The 21,123-nt window shown below is 40.5% G+C and overlaps 1 protein-coding gene across 5 annotated transcripts in view; it reads right to left on the bottom strand.

The window, feature by feature from the left end:
• Positions 1–5,141: 5,141 nt before the first annotated feature.
• ahcyl2b (adenosylhomocysteinase like 2b) overlaps positions 5,142–21,123 on the bottom strand; it is a 74,321-nt gene continuing 58,339 nt past the window's right edge. For 3 of the 5 annotated variants that reach the window (XM_048267869.1, XM_048267870.1, XM_048267871.1), the window contains 4 exons: positions 13,448–13,516; positions 9,431–9,509; positions 6,370–6,490; positions 5,142–5,734 (listed from right to left, as the gene is read on the bottom strand). In XM_048267869.1, coding sequence (XP_048123826.1) covers positions 5,728–5,734; positions 6,370–6,490; positions 9,431–9,509; positions 13,448–13,516 — 276 coding nt within the window. In that variant the 3' untranslated portion in view covers positions 5,142–5,727. Of the gene's footprint in view, positions 5,735–6,365; positions 6,491–9,430; positions 9,510–13,447; positions 13,517–21,123 lie in introns of those variants that run through there. The other 2 variants (XM_048267872.1, XM_048267873.1) reach the window with 1 other exon arrangement.

Genomic DNA, 21,123 nt, shown 5'->3' with positions numbered 1-21,123 from the left:
GCATGACGCCAAGAGGAACTTGCAGATTGGGGACGTAGTAATGGACACTGAAGAGACTCTACCAAGGAGCCAGTGGAGACTTGGAAGAGTCAACGAGGTCATCAAAGGCAAGGATGGGCTGGTGAGACGGGCCAAAATCCTGCTTGGAGAAAGGGACTTAAACAACAAAGGACAACGCACCAGTAAACCCTCCATAGTGGAGCCCAGTCCAGAAATTAGTTGTATTGCTTGAAGCTGTTTAGGCACAAAGTAACAATGCATAATGAACTGTAATAGTTTCACTGTATGATAGACAAAATGGTTATGTTGTAAGGTAAGGTATAAATTATGTGTTTTAAGGTTTCACTGTTGTAAAACACAATAATTTGGTGGGAGTGTAAATGACCCCACAAGAGTTCATTATTTTAAGAAATACATCTGTTTTAGACATGCTTATAATATTTGTTTAATCAGTGTTTCATGAATAGGCCTTTTACTTTATGTAGTAGGGGGGGACTTTTATTTTGACACGGGCCATCGCGAGTTTGTTTTTAGTATCTGCCAACGAGAGAAAGCGTACAAAAAAAGGACAACTCGTCTAAGGAAAAGTTTGCATAGTTTAAGGACCCGTATGAGGCTATAAGCTCTTATGGTGTTGTTTTCCATGTTTATTATATGTATGCTGTGAAAGAAAACAAAATAAACGGTGAGAATACCACCAGTAAAAGTCTACGCCACATTTCAATACGGGGATCCTTACACATAGCCTACATTTTGACAATGTAAGTAAAGTATACACGGGTTTCCCGTTTACCAACAAAACTAGATGCGCGCGCAGCCGTGAGGCAGAAGACGCTTGGTGGCCGTCCACAACGTTATAAACGTAACCTAAATAGTCGGCTGCTGTAAGCTACAATCGGATTTTTTTGTATACCCCTGTTGTCTCAATGATAATATCATCTCATTTCAGACTATATTTCAGACTAAAGTTGACGTTCATTTGGATTATTAATATAACATCGTATTTTGTCATTTTTGGCAAAGACATGCATTCCGTTAGGGATATTGAACATATTTAACATTCTCTAACCATCGTGATTTTGAATTGGTGCAGTTTTCAGCACAAAAACTAATTTTATTCTTTTGCTCTTTTGCATTGCTCTATGCTGTTCTATGGTGCTTTCTGCCTCTTGGTTGCGCACGCATGTTTTTGTGATGTTCCATAGAAATCCATGTATATGTAGCGTGATACAGGCAAATGTAGGAATCCAATAACAGCTTATGTCCAGCAAGGAAACAAACGTCCAATGTTAGAACTACCAAAGAACATATTTTAGATCGATGTTGCAGACCAATTATACTCGCAATATGTAATTGACACTATAATGTAAGCATGCTAACACGTAATAACACTCGTTTTTGTTTTGTTGTAATGTTTCCCGTCCAATAACGCACTTGCTGCTGTCTATCCCATTGAAATAACACTACACGCAAAGAGCTGTTTGGAACTGTTGAAGCGTACGTGAACCACGTGACCGCGTGGCGGCGACTTCAAAGAGTGTCGCAACTCTCTTTTTCTATGGCTCTGGTTTGAGCCACTGTGAGTCACGTATATTACGCTGATAGCGTAGCGTGAGATGACATGTCTTGTCATGAGTTTTACAGTGCATCTTTGCAAGATAAACAAATAGGCTAGCCTACTTGCTGCAGAATAGCCAAAAAAAGCCAGAAATAAAATAAGGCTTCACCAAATTCAGAGCTTCTGGAGCTGCTTGTGATGTTCAATATATTTTTTTCTATGACAGCATATCCGCCAGTTCAGTTTTCAGAGTTATTTGGTTTGAGTATAATAGGCTACAAACAGTTATTTCTTTATCAAGTGTTTTTGCATCTAAATGATTCTTGTTTTGCACCAGATAGAAAATGAGTAGGCTAGTGGCTATAGAATGTAGTATATTATGTGCGCATTTTAGTAAATAATGGCTCACAATTTTGTAAAATGATGCACTATTTAGTACAATAATACATACATAATTTCAATAGCCCCCCACACACACACACACTAACTGAAGTGGATGCCGGTGTACTTACTGAAGTGTATTATCGAAACCCCCTTCCTTATTTTCATATCAGGCAAGTTGGCAACCCTACTCAGCATCCACGTCCTGCGCTGATGTCTGTAATGTGTTGTGAAATAGCAGCAATGCATCGCATGCTTTGGCAACAGGTCTTACATTATGTCTGTAGGATTGCCTTTATGTCTCAAGAGACTCATATCATTCAGATGGCCATGATATGACCCCCTCCTCAAAGAATTAGCGAAAACCGGCCTCGGTTCTACTTCCAGGTATATCTAGTTTAGACCTAGGTAGCCTAGCCTACTGTCCAGATAACATGGTAGTCTAGCCTACTGTCCAGATAACATGGCTAGAAATACATTATTTTTTCTTTATTGTATTTTGCATTTCACATTATCCATTCATTAAGTCAACATTGTCTTTGTAAGAGTGGCATTCTGACTTTTCTGCAGATATGCAAGAACATGAACTTCATTGTGCAGTGGAAGAAAGTATTGTTCTTATACTACACTACTACTATTCAGTCTGGAATCCCCATTTGTACTGAACATGTTTTTTTGTGGCTCAAGAAATTCACAGAAATTAAGAAATCATAATATTACAGCAACAAGTTATGTGTATGAAAATGGGATGGCAAAGCTGATTCAATGTGCCAACTGAAATGTGCTGATTTGCTTTCATTTGCACTGGCAACCTGAAGATGCTTCCTGTGAGAAGAATTGTCCACAGAGCTCAGTGTGAGTGTATATGTGCAAAGACTGCTGCTGCAGACACACTTACTGTGCAGCTCTAGTTAGCGTGTGTGTGTGTGTGTGTGTGGACAGGGAGGGGATGAGACTCAAACCAAACTCTCGGTCTATGCCTTTATTGTGTATTTCATGTTAGACAGCTTCATAATTATTGCTCTGCTATCTGAATCATTTATAATAATAATAATAGTTTAATATCTAAACATTGGTCAACAAGAAGAGTTTTAAATACTGAAGTCACACAACCACAGCCACCAGCTGCTCACACACACACACACACAACCACCAGCTGCTCACACACACACACACAACCACCAGCTGCTCACACACACACACACAACCACCAGCTGCTCACACACACACACACACAACCACCAGCTGCTCACACACACACACACACAACCACCAGCTGCTCACACACACACACACAACCACCAGCTGAGAGTAACCCTAACCAGGGCAGTACCCCTAACCAGGGCAGTAACCCTAACCAGGGCAGTACCAGATGGGCTGTACAGACAGACAGCAATGCATCACACACACACCAGATAAAACACACACTCTACCACCCCCCCACACACAAATACACACAGAAAAGACACTCTTACTCTCACACACATATCCTGAGACAACTGCACTGAAGCATTAGAAGTCTACACACCAAGGATCCAAGGAGATGTGTATAGTAGGGTTACAGTTAGATGGTTAATTTGGGGTTGGAGATGGTTAATCTGGGATTAGAGATGGTTAATCTGGGGTTGGAGATGTGTAATCTGGGATTAGAGATGGTTAATCTGGGATTAGAGATGGTTAATCTGGGGTTGGAGATGTGTAATCTGGGGTTGAAGATGTGTAATCTGTGGTCGGAGATGTTTGATAGTTGGAGGTGTGTAATCTGGGGTTAAAGATTAATAGTCTGGGGTTAGAGATGGTTAATATGGGGTTTGAGATGTCTGAACTGGCTTTGGAGATGAATTTCCATATTGTATCATCCTCTTCTCTCTCCCTAATACACAAATACATTCAGTACACACACTCACACACAAACATTTGTGACATCACTATATCCACACATTCTTCAAATAGCATAAACATAAAACCACATACACACACATTCTACAAGACAATATTTAGCCCACACGCACCATACTAGATACTCTTCAGAAAACACACACACAGGGGGCATATTCTTCTTGCTAACACACACACACACACACAGCGTTCCATCACCCAATTCTGAGGTTAAAACCCATATTTGGTAGATTGGACAGTGAGAGCAGAAGTATAGATCTTTGTGCAGCCAGTAGTGCATTTGTGTGTGTGTGTGTGTGTTTGATACTAGTAGTGTGATGTGTGTGTGTGTGTGTGTGTGTGTATTTGATACTAGTAGTGTGATGTGTGTGTGTATGTATTTAAGAGTGGCCGTAGTATGTGTGTGTGTGTGTGTGTGTGTATTGTAGAGTGGCCGTAATCTGTGTGTGTGTGTGTATTTCAAAGAAGCCGTAGTGTGTTTAAGAGTGGCCATAGTGTGTTTGTGTGGGTGTAAGATTGGCCATAGTGTGTTTGTGTGGGTGTAAGATTGGCCATAGTGTGTGTGTTTAAGAGTCGCCGTTGTGTAGTGTGTGTGTGTTTAAGAGCGGCTGTAGTGTGTGTGTGTGTGTTTAAGAGCGGTTGTAGTGTGTGTGTGTGTGTGTGTGTGTTTAAGAGCGGCTGTAGTGTGTTGATGCTTCTGACCATGCACACAGGGGTGTGGCTAGAAGCAGAACTCGCATCTGATTGGTTTGCTGAGTTGTGACTTCACAGTAGAGAAGTACAGGTTTCAGGATTTTAATTTGACATTTAGCATCATAAAACATTTCATTTCATTGCTTCTCGTAGGACAGATGATTTCTCTGAAAAAAGAACAGATTCGCATGGCAGAAGGAAACGATAGAAAAATCCTCATCTCTATATAAATATGTAAATACGCTCCCCTCAGGGAGGCGGAGTCTGGACAACACACTACTGTTAAGGGGGCGGAGTCTGGACAACACACTACTGTTAAGGGGGCGGAGAGGAGGAGACTACACCACACAAACCAAATGCATCATGGGAAATGAACACCTAAGAACTGATGCATAACTGCTCGCCCAATGAGATGATAGCGTCCAGTTTGAGTGACAAGTGATGCAGGCAGTGAGAGGAGTGATGGTCCAATCAGCAGTGAGCTGAAACTCCTCCTCTTCCTGTACGACTCAGGGCTCAGTTACCCGGCAACAACAACAGTACCCCCACGTAACAACGATCATAAAAACAAACACTGGATGATTTAGATCATGTGATGACGAGCGAGAGATATGATTGGCCCCAGGCTATATTTCCTTCCCAACACAACAATTCAGTAAAAAGAACAAAATAATCACAAACAAAAAACCCACAGAGTAAAAACATTGGGTTGTCATGGTAATTAGTGTGTATGTGAGTGAGTGTGTGTCCAACTGAGGAAAATAAAAACATTGTGTCGTCATGTTAACTAATGTGTGTGTGAGAGCGTGTGAGTGTGTGTGTTCGAGTGTGTGTATACGTATGTTTGTGTGCACGAGTGTGTATATGTGAATTTGTATGCATGTGTGTTTTGTCACATTAAGGATGCACTCAACCATGAGTGCTAGAGGTGTGTGTGTATGTGTGTGTGTGTGTTTTGTCACGTTAAGGATACACTCAACCATGAGTGCTAGAGGGACACATAGCAGACACATGGGCTAAGAGGATCATGGGTAAAATCTCCATGGAGATGAGTGGGGCAGCAGAGGATCATGGGTAAAATCTCCATGGAGATGAGTGGGGCAGATTTAATAAATAGAAGGTTCTTCTCCCGAACCCACATGGCCCCCCCTTGCTCATCTCCCCTCCATTCCGCTTCACTTCTTCATCCTCCACATCTAATACCTACACAGAGAGAGAGAGAGAGAGGGAGGGAGGGAGGGATAGGGAGGGGGAGAGGGGGAGAGAGAGAGGGGGAGACAAAGAGAGAGAGACAGAGGGAATGTTTCATTCCTGTTCACATTAAATAGCAAGCAGCAGGTAAACTGCTAATGTTACTTCCCCATGTTGAATCGAAATGGAATGAACTGTAGGACTATTAGCAGCTAATGTTACTAATGTTTCTAACTGTAGGACTATTAGCAGCTTGAACTGTAGGACATTTAGCAGCTAATGTTACCAATGTTTCTAACTGTAGGACATTTAGCAGCTAATGTTACCAATGTTTCTAAGTGTAGGACTATTAGCAGCTTAAACTGTAGGATTATTAGCAGCTAATTAGCTAGCAGTTAGCAAGTCACTTCTTTGAGAGATTGTGTGACACACCAGCGCCCCCTACTGTACTACAGCATTGGCACTCGGAGTTTGAGTTTCTGGGGATATTATTTCTGAGGATATTTCTGGAAACAATGAAATGTGGACTGAATACGCAATGGAAAAAATATTGTTTTCTAAACATTCCGTGTGTGTGAGGTGTGTGTGTGTGTCTGAATGTGAGTGAGAAAGAGTGTCTGAATGTGTGTGCGTGTGTGTCTCCTCACCTGTAGTAGTTTGGCTTGAAGGGTCCGTTCTTGTTGAGGCCCAGATATTTGGCCTGTTCGTCAGTCAGCTCAGTCAGATGGGCATCAAATGTGGGCAGGTGCAGGCTGGCAACATACTCATCTGGAGGGATCACACACACACACACACACGCACGCACGCAATTTATTTATTTATTTGAAATGACCAATACTGATTACAACAACACAGCATTCCAACTATTAGTAAAGAGCGCATTGGTGTCTCACAACACAACACAAACACTATGCAAGTGCTTACAGCTTTACAGGTAAAGCAGATCTATTGGTTACTCAACATAATAAGCTATTTTAAATGTAAAGCTTCCAATGCATTTCGCCCCCATGTGTCCGAACCCGAACCCGACTACAATTTCTAAATATTTGTCCGAACCCGACCCGACCCGTCGGGTACCGTCAGGCTCGGATCGGGTAGCCACACTCTAACACACACACACGAGTCAGGTAAATCTGTGGATTAATACATATAATCAGGAGTATAGATGGCACCGCCTTCTCCAGACATGCAGACTGCCTACGATTGCTGGCACAGAGGGGGGGGGGTTTATATTTTATTATAGTATTAGAGCACTTTATTTATAGTATAATATATCTGTATTATTTTATATCCTGATATAAAAAGATTTTACTGAATATCTGATATGACAACACACTTTATTTTTACGGGAGAGGGAGGGACAAGGCCTTTTCACACAGAGATCACCCTAAATTTGCGGGAAGAGGAGACGTCTTTTTGCCGTCTTTTTGTGTCTGAAAGTGAGATGAAAATTTGCCGGCCTGCTGATCTGTTCACATGATGCGGCATTTTGGGGAGCCAGGAGGCAGGATCAGCTATAGTAAATTAAATTGTGACGTGTAACAGGGGGCGTGTAGAGTGATAGTCGTAGGCCTTATGTCCGTGGGATACAGCAGGTGTGTGATTTCAAAAACCATGGCAGGAGAACCGACTGCACTTTGGTTAGCTTGTATTTGCTTTGCTGTTAGAATGTTAAATTCTTCCGATAGATGTCTTCAGACAATAAAACGTAATTTGGAAGGGAAATTAAAGAGAAGAGTTGCCCCTTGCCTTGGCTGTACAATGTACTGTGCGTACAATTTATTCATGAAATCGTTCAAAATTACAACAATAAAAATAGCTTGTGTACTGTCTTAATTGAAACATGCTTTGCACATCTCAACATAAGGATACATTAGAAGATGATGATTAGTGTAAACTTTGTCACACGACATGATAAGCAGTTCTTTACAAACGCAACGTTCCATTCAGTCATAAATCATTCAAGCGTAGGCCTAGTGCTCGTCATGACAGCATCTTAATATTTTTCAGGTGTTTAACAGTAGGCCTAGGCGCACTGTTAGCAGTTATGCCGAAGGCAGTGAGATTATTAGGCATTGCATCCTGTCACTCAACATCGCAGTTCGGGTTGATAAGATTCAGTTAATGCGAATATGGATCGTCTCAAAGTTTGGGACAACCAAACAGCAGTGTAGGCAAAGCAAATCCTAATTGTTAGCTGTCTTTTCTCTGGGCCTGGGCCGATCGGAAATCGCGACATAAGCTCATTGGTTTCTTTTTTCTTTTCTTTCTTGTTCGCGTGTTGGGTAGTGAAGCGATAATGCATTTAAAGCAGTACATCATGTGAGCCAGAGCCGATATGGCCATAGCTGCTGCTCTGTAAAGGTATTTCTGTCCCACCCAAATTTGCTCAACAACTTGCGAAGTAGCCTATTCATCACAGACATCACATGTATCACACGAAAGAGCTTTTTCTCAACTTTTAAACGATGTTGGTGGTTAGTTGTTGTGGTAAACGGTTCGCAAGAAAAGTAACTTTAATTTAATCATATTTTTTTGCGCCCGTCTCAACACCCATTCATCTTGGTGGAATACTTCGCAAACTTTCCCTCAACACATGACAAATCATATATCAGAATAAACAGCAGACCTTACCGAACATAAAGGTGTAAAGCATTCCCCTGCACAGTTAGCCATTCCAGAGTAATCCGGTTTTAAATTTGCAGGAATGTCTTTAGGCATGTCTCCAACTTTGCGGTTCCTAATGTGTTTCAATTGTTCAATAAGTCTACATGATTTTATAACAGGCCAAATACAAAATAAATGTTACAAATATCGCCTAGATAAGCATTACAATCAGAGGATATACATATAGGGCAGACAGACGCTCATGAGTTCATGCTTTGTTTTATCGCTGGATTTTAAGATAGCCTATATGGCAACTGATTGCATTCCAAGCTACAGTCAACTTTAGCAGGCATTGAATGACTGGAGACTTTGTGAATTTATAGATTGACATAATTTTCATAACTCGGCAAAATCTCTAGGGGTAGTAAATTTGGCGAGACACTTTGTCCCGTCGTTCCGCCTCGGTCTATGTGAAAGGGACAGTCGTTCCGTGATTCTGGTACATAAAATCGCGGCGATTTTGCCAGTGTGAAAGGGCCTACAGAGAGAGTGGGGCAAGGAGAGGGGGTTTACTTCTATACTGTTTGGTAAAGTTGCACACATAGTCTACAATGAAAGCAAGGAGAGCTATGGAATTATGATTTATTTATTTATTTTTGGACAACGTAGGCTACCGGAGATGTGTGTTGCTTATGCGGCTGCGTAAGCTGCAAAGCACTGCGTGAAACATTAGAAAAGGTGTGTTGTCCTATGAAAGAGCATGAGTTAATGGCTGGTATTTTGACATCTTTTCTGAGAAACACAGGTCCATGTACATGCACACACACGCACACACAAATGTAAAAAAATCTTTCACACGCAGAAGACATAAAACAGACACACATACATTGACACATTATGTATGTGTGTGTGTGTGTGTGTGTGTGTGTGTGTGCAAGCGTAAGAGACAGTGTGAGGTTGTGAAACCGCATCTTTTTGAGCAGCAGATAGACGTCCTATTTGTGTGTGTATGTGTGAGGGTGTAAAGTGTGTGTGTGTGAGTCTGTAAGGCAGTGTTAAGCATGTATGTGTGTGTATGTGTGTGTGTGTGTGAAATCTCACCCATCTTCTTGGGCAGCAGGTAGACGTCCTGCTTGTATCGTCCCTCAGGAGCATTGTAGAGCTCAATCAGAGCCAGAGCCTGGAAACACAGTCACCATGACAACACAGTCAATACACACACAATCACTGACAACACAGTCAATACACACACAATCACCATGGCAAAACAGTCAATACACACACCAGGGTTTCCCACAGCACTTTGCAGTCAAGGCGGCCACCTTGGCAAAACAAGCCTGCCACCTTAACTACGTCGTCAAAAAAAAACAAAAAAACTCCCTTCTCCGCAGAACGCATTAAAAAAATAAGAAGAAACGCGTCATGAATCGAAAAATAATCAGATTGTATTATTTTAACATATGTGATATGCCTCCGAATCAGAGTTAGTGAGCGGAGCTGAGCGGTGCAAATATCTCGCTCCTCGTTTAAGAATCAGTCAAATCGCTAACAGCCACAGCTCCGTTTAATTGTCAGGTGTGATGAAATGCGTTCATATTCCACTTTTTATGTCATAAACGTTGCAGGCCTATGGAAAGGTTTCGTGGTAGGATTGTCAAATGATCAAGTTGTTGCTTCAATTTGTGTTTTAATTATTGCGACGCACCGATGCTGGGTTCATCCGTTTGGCGCAAGTTTAAAATGTTTAGCCGACTGCGTAATTTGTCATTTTCGTTCTATAAGTTCCACTTTTCCTGTCATGAATGTAACATGCCTATGATAAGGCTTTGCAGTTCTCCAATATGGTCAATCTATTGTCTCAATTGTGTTTCATATGATGCGCAGAAGCTACATTCATGCATTGTTTTGCTCCAGTTGAAAATGTTTCTGCGTAATTTGTCAGCTGTGATCAAATGCGTTCAATAAATTCCTTTTTTATGTCATAAATATAACATGCCTATGATTAATGCTTGTATGGTGTATCTAATTTAGGCCTCTCTTATGTTCAATCAAATTCACTTTGCCTACCCATTTGAACATTTCTGGCTACGCTACTGTTAGAAAGAAAACTGATAAGTCAGTGTACTATTCCTACAAAACAACTAGATCCTAACAATGTAGAGCAAGAATAACCATGTGGTGGTGACACTGTTCCAGTGAGTAAAGATTCATTTTGAAATCTAAGGACACATTTCGCAGAAACATGAGCAAAGAAAAACGTGAGCAATTTGAATATTCATATCTAGTAGAAGGCTAAAGTAAAACTTAGATGCTAAGCCTGTACTCTTTTGGCAATTAATCTCGACTGATCCCTTTAGTTTTAGGCTTATGTGTATTAACGTTGCCTAGCTTGTTTGTTGTTGCACTATCAGTGTATCAGTGTCTTTTAAAATAAATGTTCTGAGTGAAATATATTGCCCGTTGCTCTTTGTTCTTTGGGACCGGGGAGCAATATTGACCTGACGCGAATTTGACCGGAGGAGTGGCCGAGTTAACAGCCACCTGCTCTCTGCACAATGTTGACTTGCGCGTCTTTTTAAGATGGTGAGCGTAAACAAAGGAAAGCCCTCTAATCGGACACGCAAGACTGACAAACAGATGGGCCCGGTCAGGCCCATCCGTGCCTACGCGTATGCTTTCTAAATTATTTAGCTAACTCCATCCCCATCCACGAACTTAGGCTATATGGCCAATATCTTTGAAATGTAACGGTCTTGGTTTTATTAGGAAGACAGTTGGGCATGCCTCGTGGTGTGAGCGGTATCGGAGCAGAACAGAGCGGCCACTCCGGCCTCTAAATTAAAAAGCACTCCACGCTCAAATTCCATCCATATTACACAAAACTATAAAATAATCTAAACTTCATTCACTCTCGGTGTATAGATACAAGGATACAAGGAAGTTTATTATCACATGCATATAGTTACTGGAAGTAAGAAATGCAGTGAAATTATGTCTGGTGTCAGCCTATTTGTGCAGTTATGGGGGGGGGGGGGTAAAAAGTGCAGTAGAAGAGGGGTTTAGTAGATTAAGTGACAAGGGCTGCATAAGAAAGGTGGGAGAGGATTGGGATTGGGGGGGGGGGGGCACCAACAAGGAGCACCCAAGGCAACAGGGGCAAGGAAAAACTCCCCTACCAAGGAAGAAACCTTGGGCAGATCCACGGCTCAAGGGGCTAACCCAACTGCCAGGGGTCTTGGTGTGTGTGTTGGGGGGATGACCGGGGAGATGGGATATTGTGCTGTGTATGTGGGGAGAGGGCAGTGTGCAATATGTGTGTTGGAGAAGCTTCCTCATGAGATAATGTACTGTGTATTGGGGGGGGGGCAGTGTACTGCAAGTATGGTGAAGGGACTTACTATTGCAAGCAGAGTACTGTATGTATGAAGATCAGGACAGACTTGCGAAACAGGCTGCAGGGCAACAGTCTGACAGCCTGCATGAAGATAAGCATTAATGGTCCAATAGTAAAACAGTGCAATTACCAAAGTGCAATTACCAAAGGGCCCTTGAAATGATATTTTTAAAGCCAAGGAGGATGGCTTGTAACAATGCTAGTTGTCAGCTCTGCCATAATTAGTGGCTGATCATCATATTTGCACATTTTGTTGTTTTGCACTTTCTTTTGCACTTGTTCTATAGTTTGTAATAGTCTTTGTTACAATTGCACAAATTACACAAATATTTTGAAATATTTGTATACTGTTGTATAGTTTCCTTGGTGTTATTACTTTGTTAACTGTTATTTTGAGAAGCTGGTTATTTATTTAATATGTAGTGTTTAATAAATGATTGTTAAATGTACAGAGTCTGTAGTGTATTGCACAAACAAGACGCCAGCCTTGGCATAGATAGATAGTGCTAGACTATGACCACTTACTTTCGTTAATAAAACGATGTGTTAATAAAAGTTCACGTTAGGCTATATTGTTCAGCTAACCATAAACCTAAAATCATTATGGCATAGATAGCATATTTTCGTATGAACATTTTATTTTATTTAAAGAGTTTGAGGTCAAGTTCATGTTGTAGTCTAAGGCCGTCATTCCTGCTGCCTAAAATCATTAATGCTTGAGGCAACATTATGAAATTATCAGTTTTGAAGATTTGAAGATGATTTTGCAGTTTTTAATATTGAAAAGGTTATGAACAGTTTCCAATAGGCCATCGTTTCTATAGACTAAAGACGTGTCTAGTTCAGTCATGCAGGATGCGTTCAGAAAAAATATATAAAAAATGTAAATAGTGTAAAAAAGTAGTAGTAATAATAGTAGTAATAGTAATAAAAAATAATAGTGATCTGTTTTCTGTGATCTGCCTAAGCTTACGATGAAATAAATTGATGTTGACAGTTGTTGAATTAAACAGATTGATTTCATACAAATCTTAAAAACCTTTCCCTGTGTCATTGTGTGCCTGTATCCAAGGTTTGAGTGTGCGTGCGTGCATGGATGCGCAGGGGAGTTCTTGATTGACCGATTTTCAAATAATATTTGAATACGTATCAGCGAATATCAAATAGTATTTTTGCCAGAAATGCACATCCCTAATGACAACACAGTCAATACACACACAATCACTATGACAACACAGTCAATACACACACAATCACTATGACAACACAGTCAATACACACAATCAGTCATTATGGCAACAAAAGAGAGAGAACGAGAGAGATGGAGAGAAATAGATAGAGAGAGAGAGAGAGAGAGATAGAGAGAAATAGAGGCACCCACTTACTCGCCAGGGTTGTGGCAGTGATGGACAAAACAAACACACACACTCACACACACACACTCGCCAGGGTTGTGGCAGTGATGGACAAAACAAACACACACACACACACACACACACACTCACCTGGGTTGTGGCAGTGATGGACAAAACAAACACACTCACACAAACACACACACACACTCATCTGGGTTGTGGCAGTGATGGACAAAACAAACACACTCACACAAACACACACACACTTATCTGGGTTGTGGCAGTGATGGACAAAACAAACACACACACACACACTCACCCTGGGTTGTGGCAGTGATGGACAAAACAGACACACACACACACACTCACCTGGGTTGTGGCAGTGATGGACAACACAAAGGTGGGCACAGTGGAGCAGCTGAGGTTGAGGAGGCGACCCTGCAGACAACAGCAGAGAATAGATGAACACACACACCAGAGGCACTCAGACAGACACACACACACACACACACACGGAGGCACCAGACCCTCTCTCACAAACACATACACACAGTCTCACACGCGTACACACCAAACACACACACACACACACACACACACACACACTCTCACATGGGCACAAAAATGGCGTCCGACAAACAAGCCAATTTAGGACACAGAAGCATGTTGGAGTCCGAACGCTCTGGCTGGAGTCTGACACAGTGGAGTGTGTGTGTGTGTGTGTGTGTTGTGTTCCACAGCAACATCAACTCTGCGCCTGCAGATGCACCTGTCTGTTAACCCTTAGAGCCCCAGACTGTGTTAACCCTTAGAACCCCAGACTGTTTTAACCCTTAGAACCCCAGACTGTTAAAAGCGCATTCTCACTACCTTTAGTTATAAGTATGTATCCTGGTCATTGTAAGTGCCATACACACGTGTTAGAGCCCGACCGATTTATCGGCGGGCCGATATTATCGGCCGATATTAGGCATTTTCCAAACTATCGGTATCGGCATTTATAATGGCCGATAAATGAATATTTTAAAAAATAAAATAAAAACGGTTCTCTTAACTCAAATAAGCATGACAAAATTCGTGAAAACAATGTCCAGTTTTGCTGCTGTTAAATAAGCCGAGAGTGAAGCGGAATTAGCTAGTAATTACGTTACGTTGTTACAGTGTAGTTGACTGTCTGTCCTTTTAACTTTTGACAATGTGACTGATGACAATGTGAAGATGTATTTCTTTAATAGCGTGACAGTTATAGCAGTGAGACGTATCATCTCTCCCCGGCCTGTTATTTTGAAAGGTTTTACAATTTGCAGTATGACATTATCCATTGCTAAATTAGGGCTCATCATAGACTAGCTAACCACAAAGCTAACTAATGCTATGAATATCAGTGGAAGCCTGCTAACGTTAACATTAATGAGCTTGGAAACCACAACAAACTTATTCTGCCTAAATAAAGTAATGGTTGATTTATTACTAGTATATTTGTAGTTACAGTCCCTGCATTGTAAAATGTAAATTAGACGTGAGAGGAGTGAACATTTAGACATAGAGAAAAAGTATCAAACGTAGCTTGTGCAAAACGTAGCTTGTGCATAAAAGTTAGCTTTTTTTTTTTCACGTGTGTGAAATCCAATGACGCCAAGTGTGCGTTTCAGACTGTCGTTCAGCCGCAGCATTAACGAGTTACATAATGGATTTAGATCACTAAATAGTAGGTTTTAGAAGGCAGGCAGCAACTGATGATTGAAAATGGTTTGATGTAGCTTGATGGAAATAATTTTAAAAGTGCAGGTAAAGGGATAAGCAAGCTGACATTGTAATTATAAGATAGCTTATAAGGCATTAGGGACTAATTATTACACACGCACACTCAAACATTTAAGAGTGATCTTTATCTTGTTTAATGATAATACAAATGATGATGATGATAGTAATAATGTTTTTGTAATTATTAAGTCTTAGTTCAAAGTTATATTTATGAAGCTTGTTGTTGTTATTGTGTTTTTGTTCAAAAGACTAAGTTTCATATCTTACGTTTCTATTTTTATACATTTTATTTATCAGAACTTTAATATATTTCGATGTTCCTTTGTTCCACTGTGACAATATTATTTAAAGGTGTCATTCACTGAGAAACCGTTTAATACTTGTTACTTTCGAAATACTATAGCTCACTCCAAGTTGCATATGCATGCTACACGTGAAAATGATCTTCTACCCCCATTGCCGCGTTAGCCAATGAAAGAAAATACGGAAAAAGAAAACGATCAGAAAAGAGCCCTTCCCAATGGCCCGAGGAAACTGACTATTCGCTAGCCCGCCCTCCTTGGCTTGTGACCGCCTACAGGAAGACTGGAAGATTTTGCGGCTAGGGGATTGTCTCTCTGCAGCTAGTAGCAGTTAACAGCAAAGTTGCTAACACGGCGGAAAAAATCATGCCTGTGTTATTTGTGGCAATAACACATCAATGTTGCATGTCTTGCCTTAGAAACATGAGTTGAGGAAGAAATGGTTGGTTATCGTTGGAACACCACCACCGAAGTAGTGCAACATTAGTTCTGTGTTCCAATCATTTTCGACCACAGTCACTGCCTACAGTTAGAAAGTGGTTTTGCATCGATGTTCTGAAAACCCTGGTTCTGTACTGTCATGATGATGCGACCACCAGCTCACAGGCTGTAAATACAAACAAACTTTTTCCACCCAACGTCTGTTACAAAATAGCATGTTCATATTCTTCCGCGTTAGCATGAATGAAAAGGGTACAAGCTAGGCTTAGGCTAGCCTATATTACAGGAAGCTACACCAGGCACGTAACTGAAGTGTTCTGTTACGCGGCGTGTAAAATCAGAGAATGTCTAATAGGGGAAGGCTCTGGTAAAATCCATTAGAGGAATGGTCTATTTTTCCCGAGCGTAGCCTTACAGGCCACTAACCGCTTTACGGTGTAGCTACTTCCATTGATTAGGCCTATTGGAAGCTAATTGTTGCAGTAGCGTTACATAGCAGCGAGGGAATGCTTCCAGTTACGTGCCTGAATTGTAGCTACACTCATAAGAAACGGCCCGCACTACCCAGGAGATTTAGCTTGTTGAACCTATAATCTTCAACCTAAAAGCGTTAAACCACAAAATAATAATAATGGCAACAATATCTTATGCTCAACTAGAATACGATTATTGTTCCTGGTCTAAGCAGGGGAAAATCAAAAACACCAATACCGTGCACCCAGCTAAGTTGCCCATCACTGGAGCTCAAGGTATTTACACTTCAGTCTAATTTATGTCTTCTTGCCATTATTACATTGGCTTTTTGTAGGCCCTACAATGATGTTTTGTTTGATTACTTACTGTTTACTTAGTATTTTTTGTATGTCTTCCAAGAGCACATCCTCAATGTCAGGCTACACAGCTTTCCTAGCCCTACATTAGGTCATCCGCGTTAGAAGAAGGGTTTGTGATCTGCTTTTATTGTTGTGTTAGTTAGTTTCTAGAAGTCTTTTCTAGTAGGCTAATACAGGTTCTTATGTGCTTCGTCAATGTTTGGGAAAGTCAATTCATGGATTTCTTCAGGTCACTTTTCCACAGGTGTATAAAATAAAGCACCTACGATTATGAATGTAAAAGGCGACGTGGTGCTTGATTAATACACATTAAAAATGAACCTGATGGGAAACCATGAATTACATAACAGATAGGAATTGATATTACCGATATGTCTTCTTGTGGGTGTGCTACTAGTAAATCCTACACCTTACCAGTCACCAAAATATTTTTGTTTCCATTGTTGCCAATTACAGTTTGTGTGATAGTGAATGTCCTGTGTACTAATGGTATCTTGTAACTTGACAGTAATACACATTTATTTACTTTAGGTACCCAAACAGAATACTTCATGAAAGTATGAGTATTGATACAAACACTTGGATACACCATGGGCATGGGGGCCTGCTACCTCTACTGCCATCAAGCCTGTTTCATCCAAAGGCCAGCTAGAGACCTCGGGTTGATCAAGGAGGAGGGATGAAGGATGGCGACATCTCCACAATAACGCCTGATGGCTCCACCTATGGCCCAAGCGCCAATCAAGAGCAATGTAATAGAATCATCACAATAGCAATGTGTTTTGTGTGTTGTCCGCCGGATCCCCAGGACAATACAAGCCCGAAACAACAACTCAGACCTTTTTTCCCTAAATAATCCCAGCACCATCTTACAAAGGATCTGTAGGCCAGATGTCTGCATCGTCTAGCAAAGGACATTGTTAATTCTGTGCATAGTTTGGATGTTCTTGTTTTGTGTTTGCATTATTTTAATAGACTGCAATATTACTTTTACTATTTGTCAGTGTTTCCACGGACCACCTAGCAAAAAAAAGCGGTAGACCTACTTCAGCAATTATATTTACACAATAGGCCTTCTCACTGAACCACCTTGCTTGTTGTCTTTGCACCTTGCTTATGGTGTCAGAGGGATTCATATGATTTAAACTGGCATAGGTTACATCAGTGTTGCAGAACTGTTTGGTTACATACAAGCTGGTTCAATATTGCAAACAACTCATCTATTATATTTTACCACATCTACTTGTGGAACACTTGAGATAGCTTACTTGGACCACACTTTAGTACTGCTGTATGTAAATATAATAAAAGTTATTTATTATTGAAAATTGACCTGTTTGTATATTTGTTTTAGGAGTTTCATCAATTCAATTTCTTGAATTTCCCCTGGGGATCAATAAAGTATGTATGTATGTATGTATGTATGTGTGTATGTATGTATGTATGTGTGTGTGTGTGTGTGTGTGTGTGTGTGTGTGTGTGTATGTATGTATCTATCTATCTATCTATCTATCTATCTATCAGTTTTTGTCCCTTTTAAGCTAAAGGTTTATCTTACCTTTCATATCTTCTGTCTCACAGAGGAGGCCATAGTTGTCATAGTCAGATGTTTAATTGCATTTTGAAGGGTACATTATGCTAAGGCAGACTGGTTCCTAATCCTGGGTACAGGGTCATACCACAGACAACAGGGGTACTGGTGTTGCCATTTTCTAACCACATGAGCAATCCCTTATACGAAAAAGTGGTGTAGGAATCTTATATATGTATTTGGGACAAAAATATTATAGTAATCTTATAGGAATAGTGGGACATACTGTAAAAGTAATACTACTAATAACTCCTATAATATCCTGTAGCAGCTATAGTTTTCTATAGTAGTCTTATAGTACCTATAGTATGTCCAAAACTATAGTATTCCTATAAGATTACTGTAATATTTAGTCTAAAATACTATAGTAGGCTAGCTTTCTGTCATGCATTGATGAGAGAAAACAACTTAATTAGGCTAACCTCTGCCATTTGTCAGGCTATCAAACCATAGTTCTCATTACTGGAAGTCTTGCAGCACACATTCTCTCTGCTTCTGTAGGCATTTCTGGTAAATTCCAATAAAATATAGCTAGGTAAGTGTTTGCATTTTAGATCTATATATATATATTGGGCTGTGACCAAGTGGTCTTTCAATGATAGTATCATGGAATTCAAACCATAACTATCTAGCTATTCGATAGCATTAGCCAGGCTAGGTCAGTGGCTGAACTGCATTTAGGGTGCCTGTGTTGTGAAGTATAATATCAATGGGAAGATTGCAAGACTTTTGACTGTGTAAAGAAATAGGTCTTTATTTTAAAAGCGTTTCCAACTGTTTATTACTTAAAAAACAAGATGGCGATTGTCCTGGCGTTTACCTCTTTTTTAAGAGAAATTTTAAGAAATGACAAGCAATTGTTACCATTCTAATAAACCAGCGTTCACCGACAAGCGATCAGAGCGGTTCTTCTTCCCTACTTTCGAATATTAGGATCAAACACATGAAGTTGTATCTCGAAGACATTTTGTGCAACAGTTTTGACTCGAGTTTTAGCCAAGGTTTTAGCACTGTAAAGAGTTGAATATGGAGGCATACTTGCACACAGGAGAATCGGATGAGGGATGCACTGGAAGTGTCACGGTACTGTTAGCCAATCAGAGGGTAGATTCATTAGCATGTCATTAATATTCATGACTAGAGGTGAAATCCAGTGGATTCCGCCCACCTTCCCCACCAAACTAGAACAGCATGGAACAGGCCTTGGGATGACATTTTTTTTCACCAAACCGGCTCACAGGGCATTTTATCAACGCACACAGACCACTGCAACATTAATGAAAAGCTTGATGAAAGATGAGACCTTTAAAATAAACAAGTTTGTTTTGAAATGCATCATCATATTATTTTTAGTCAATATCATAAATAACTACAAATAACTAATGTTAAAAATCTAAGAAATCCTTTTAATATTTTTCTTGCAGCGTTTCTGAATATATATATATATATCGGCCGATATATGAATATCAGTTTTAAATCAACAAATATTTGTATCGGTGCTTCGACCTTCAAAATCCTTTATTAATTAGGGCTCTAGTATGTGTGTCGTTGAGTGAGTGTGTGTGTGTGTGTATTGTTATGTATTGTCGCGTGTGTGTGTATTGTGTGTGTGTGTATTGTGTGTCGCGTGTGTGTATTATTGGCGTATGCGTGTGTGTATTGTGTGTGTGTGTGTCGTGCGTGTGTATTGTGTGTGTCGTCGTGTATTGTGTGTTTAATCGTGTGTTGTGTGTGTTTATTGTATGTGTGTGTGTGTGTGTGGAATGTGTGGCGTGTGTGTCTGTGTCTTCGCGATGTGTGTGTATGTGTATTGTGTATTTAGTGTGTGTATGTGTGTGTGTCGCGTGTGTGTATGTGTGTGTGGTAATGGAGTCGTGTGTGTGTATGTGTGTGTGCGTGCGATGTGTGTGTTGTGTGTTATATATTGTTGTGTGTGTGTGTGTGTGTCGATGCGTGTGTGTATGTGTGTATTGTGTGGATGTGCGTGTGTGTGTATGTGTTTGTTAATGCGTGTGTATGCGTGCGTGCGTGTGTGTATTGTGTGTGTGTGTATGTGTGTACTTATTATATTAATATATTATTATTATGTATATGTGTACATGCGTGTGTGTGTGTGTATGCGTGTAGCCCATCTGTATGTGTATGCGTGCGTATGTACATATGTGTGTATGTGTGTGCGTGTGTATTGTGTATATGTATGCGTCGTGTATTGTGTGTGTGTGTACATGCGTGTGTGTGTGTATGTATATGTATGCGTGCGTGTATTGTTGTATATGTGTGTATATGTGTGTATGCGTACTTGTGTATGTGTGTATGTGTGCGTGCATGTGTGTGTGTGTGTGTGTGTGCGTGTATTGTATGTGTGCATGCGTGTGTGTATATGTGTGCATTGTGTGTATGTATTAATGCGATGCGTGTGTGTATGTGTAATGCGTGTGTGTATTATTATTATTAATATGCGTGCGTGTGTATATTGTGTATTATTGTATTATGTAGTAATGAAATGCGTGTGTATATTATTATTATTGGCGTCGTGTATTGTGTCAATGATAGCGATGCGTGTATTGTGTGTGTATGTGTGCATTACATTAATATTGTGTGTGCTTGCTTGTATTGTATTATTGTGTATGTGTATGTGCGTGTGTAATGTGATGTATTATGCGTGTGTATTGTCTGTATGTGTGTGCGTGCGTGTGTATGTGTGTGCGTGCGTGCATGTATTGTGTGTATGTGTGTGCGTGCGTGGTATGTGTATTAATATGCGATGCGTGTGTGTATATGTATTACATTGTGTATGTGTGTCATGCGTGTGTGTATATGTGTGTGCATTGTGTGTATGTATTATTAATCGCGTGTGTATTGTAATGAATATGTATTGTGTGTCGCGTGCGTATTGTGAATATTATTATTGTGTGTGTATTATTATTATTGTGTGTGTGTGTGTGTATTGTGTGTGTGTGCGTGCGTGTTCGTGCGCATTGTGTGTATGTGTGTGCGTGCGTGCGTGTATGTGTGTGTGTATGTGTATTGTGTGTGTGCGTGCGTGTGTGTATTAAGTGTGTGTGTGTGCATGTGTGTATTGTGTGTGTGTGTGTGTGTGTGTGTGTGTGTGTG

This window comes from Alosa alosa, chromosome 17, assembly GCF_017589495.1.
Source record: "Alosa alosa isolate M-15738 ecotype Scorff River chromosome 17, AALO_Geno_1.1, whole genome shotgun sequence".
Lineage (NCBI taxonomy): Eukaryota > Metazoa > Chordata > Actinopteri > Clupeiformes > Clupeidae > Alosa > Alosa alosa.
Note: the sequence above shows the minus strand (reverse complement) of the source record. Positions and strands in the feature narration are given on the sequence as shown.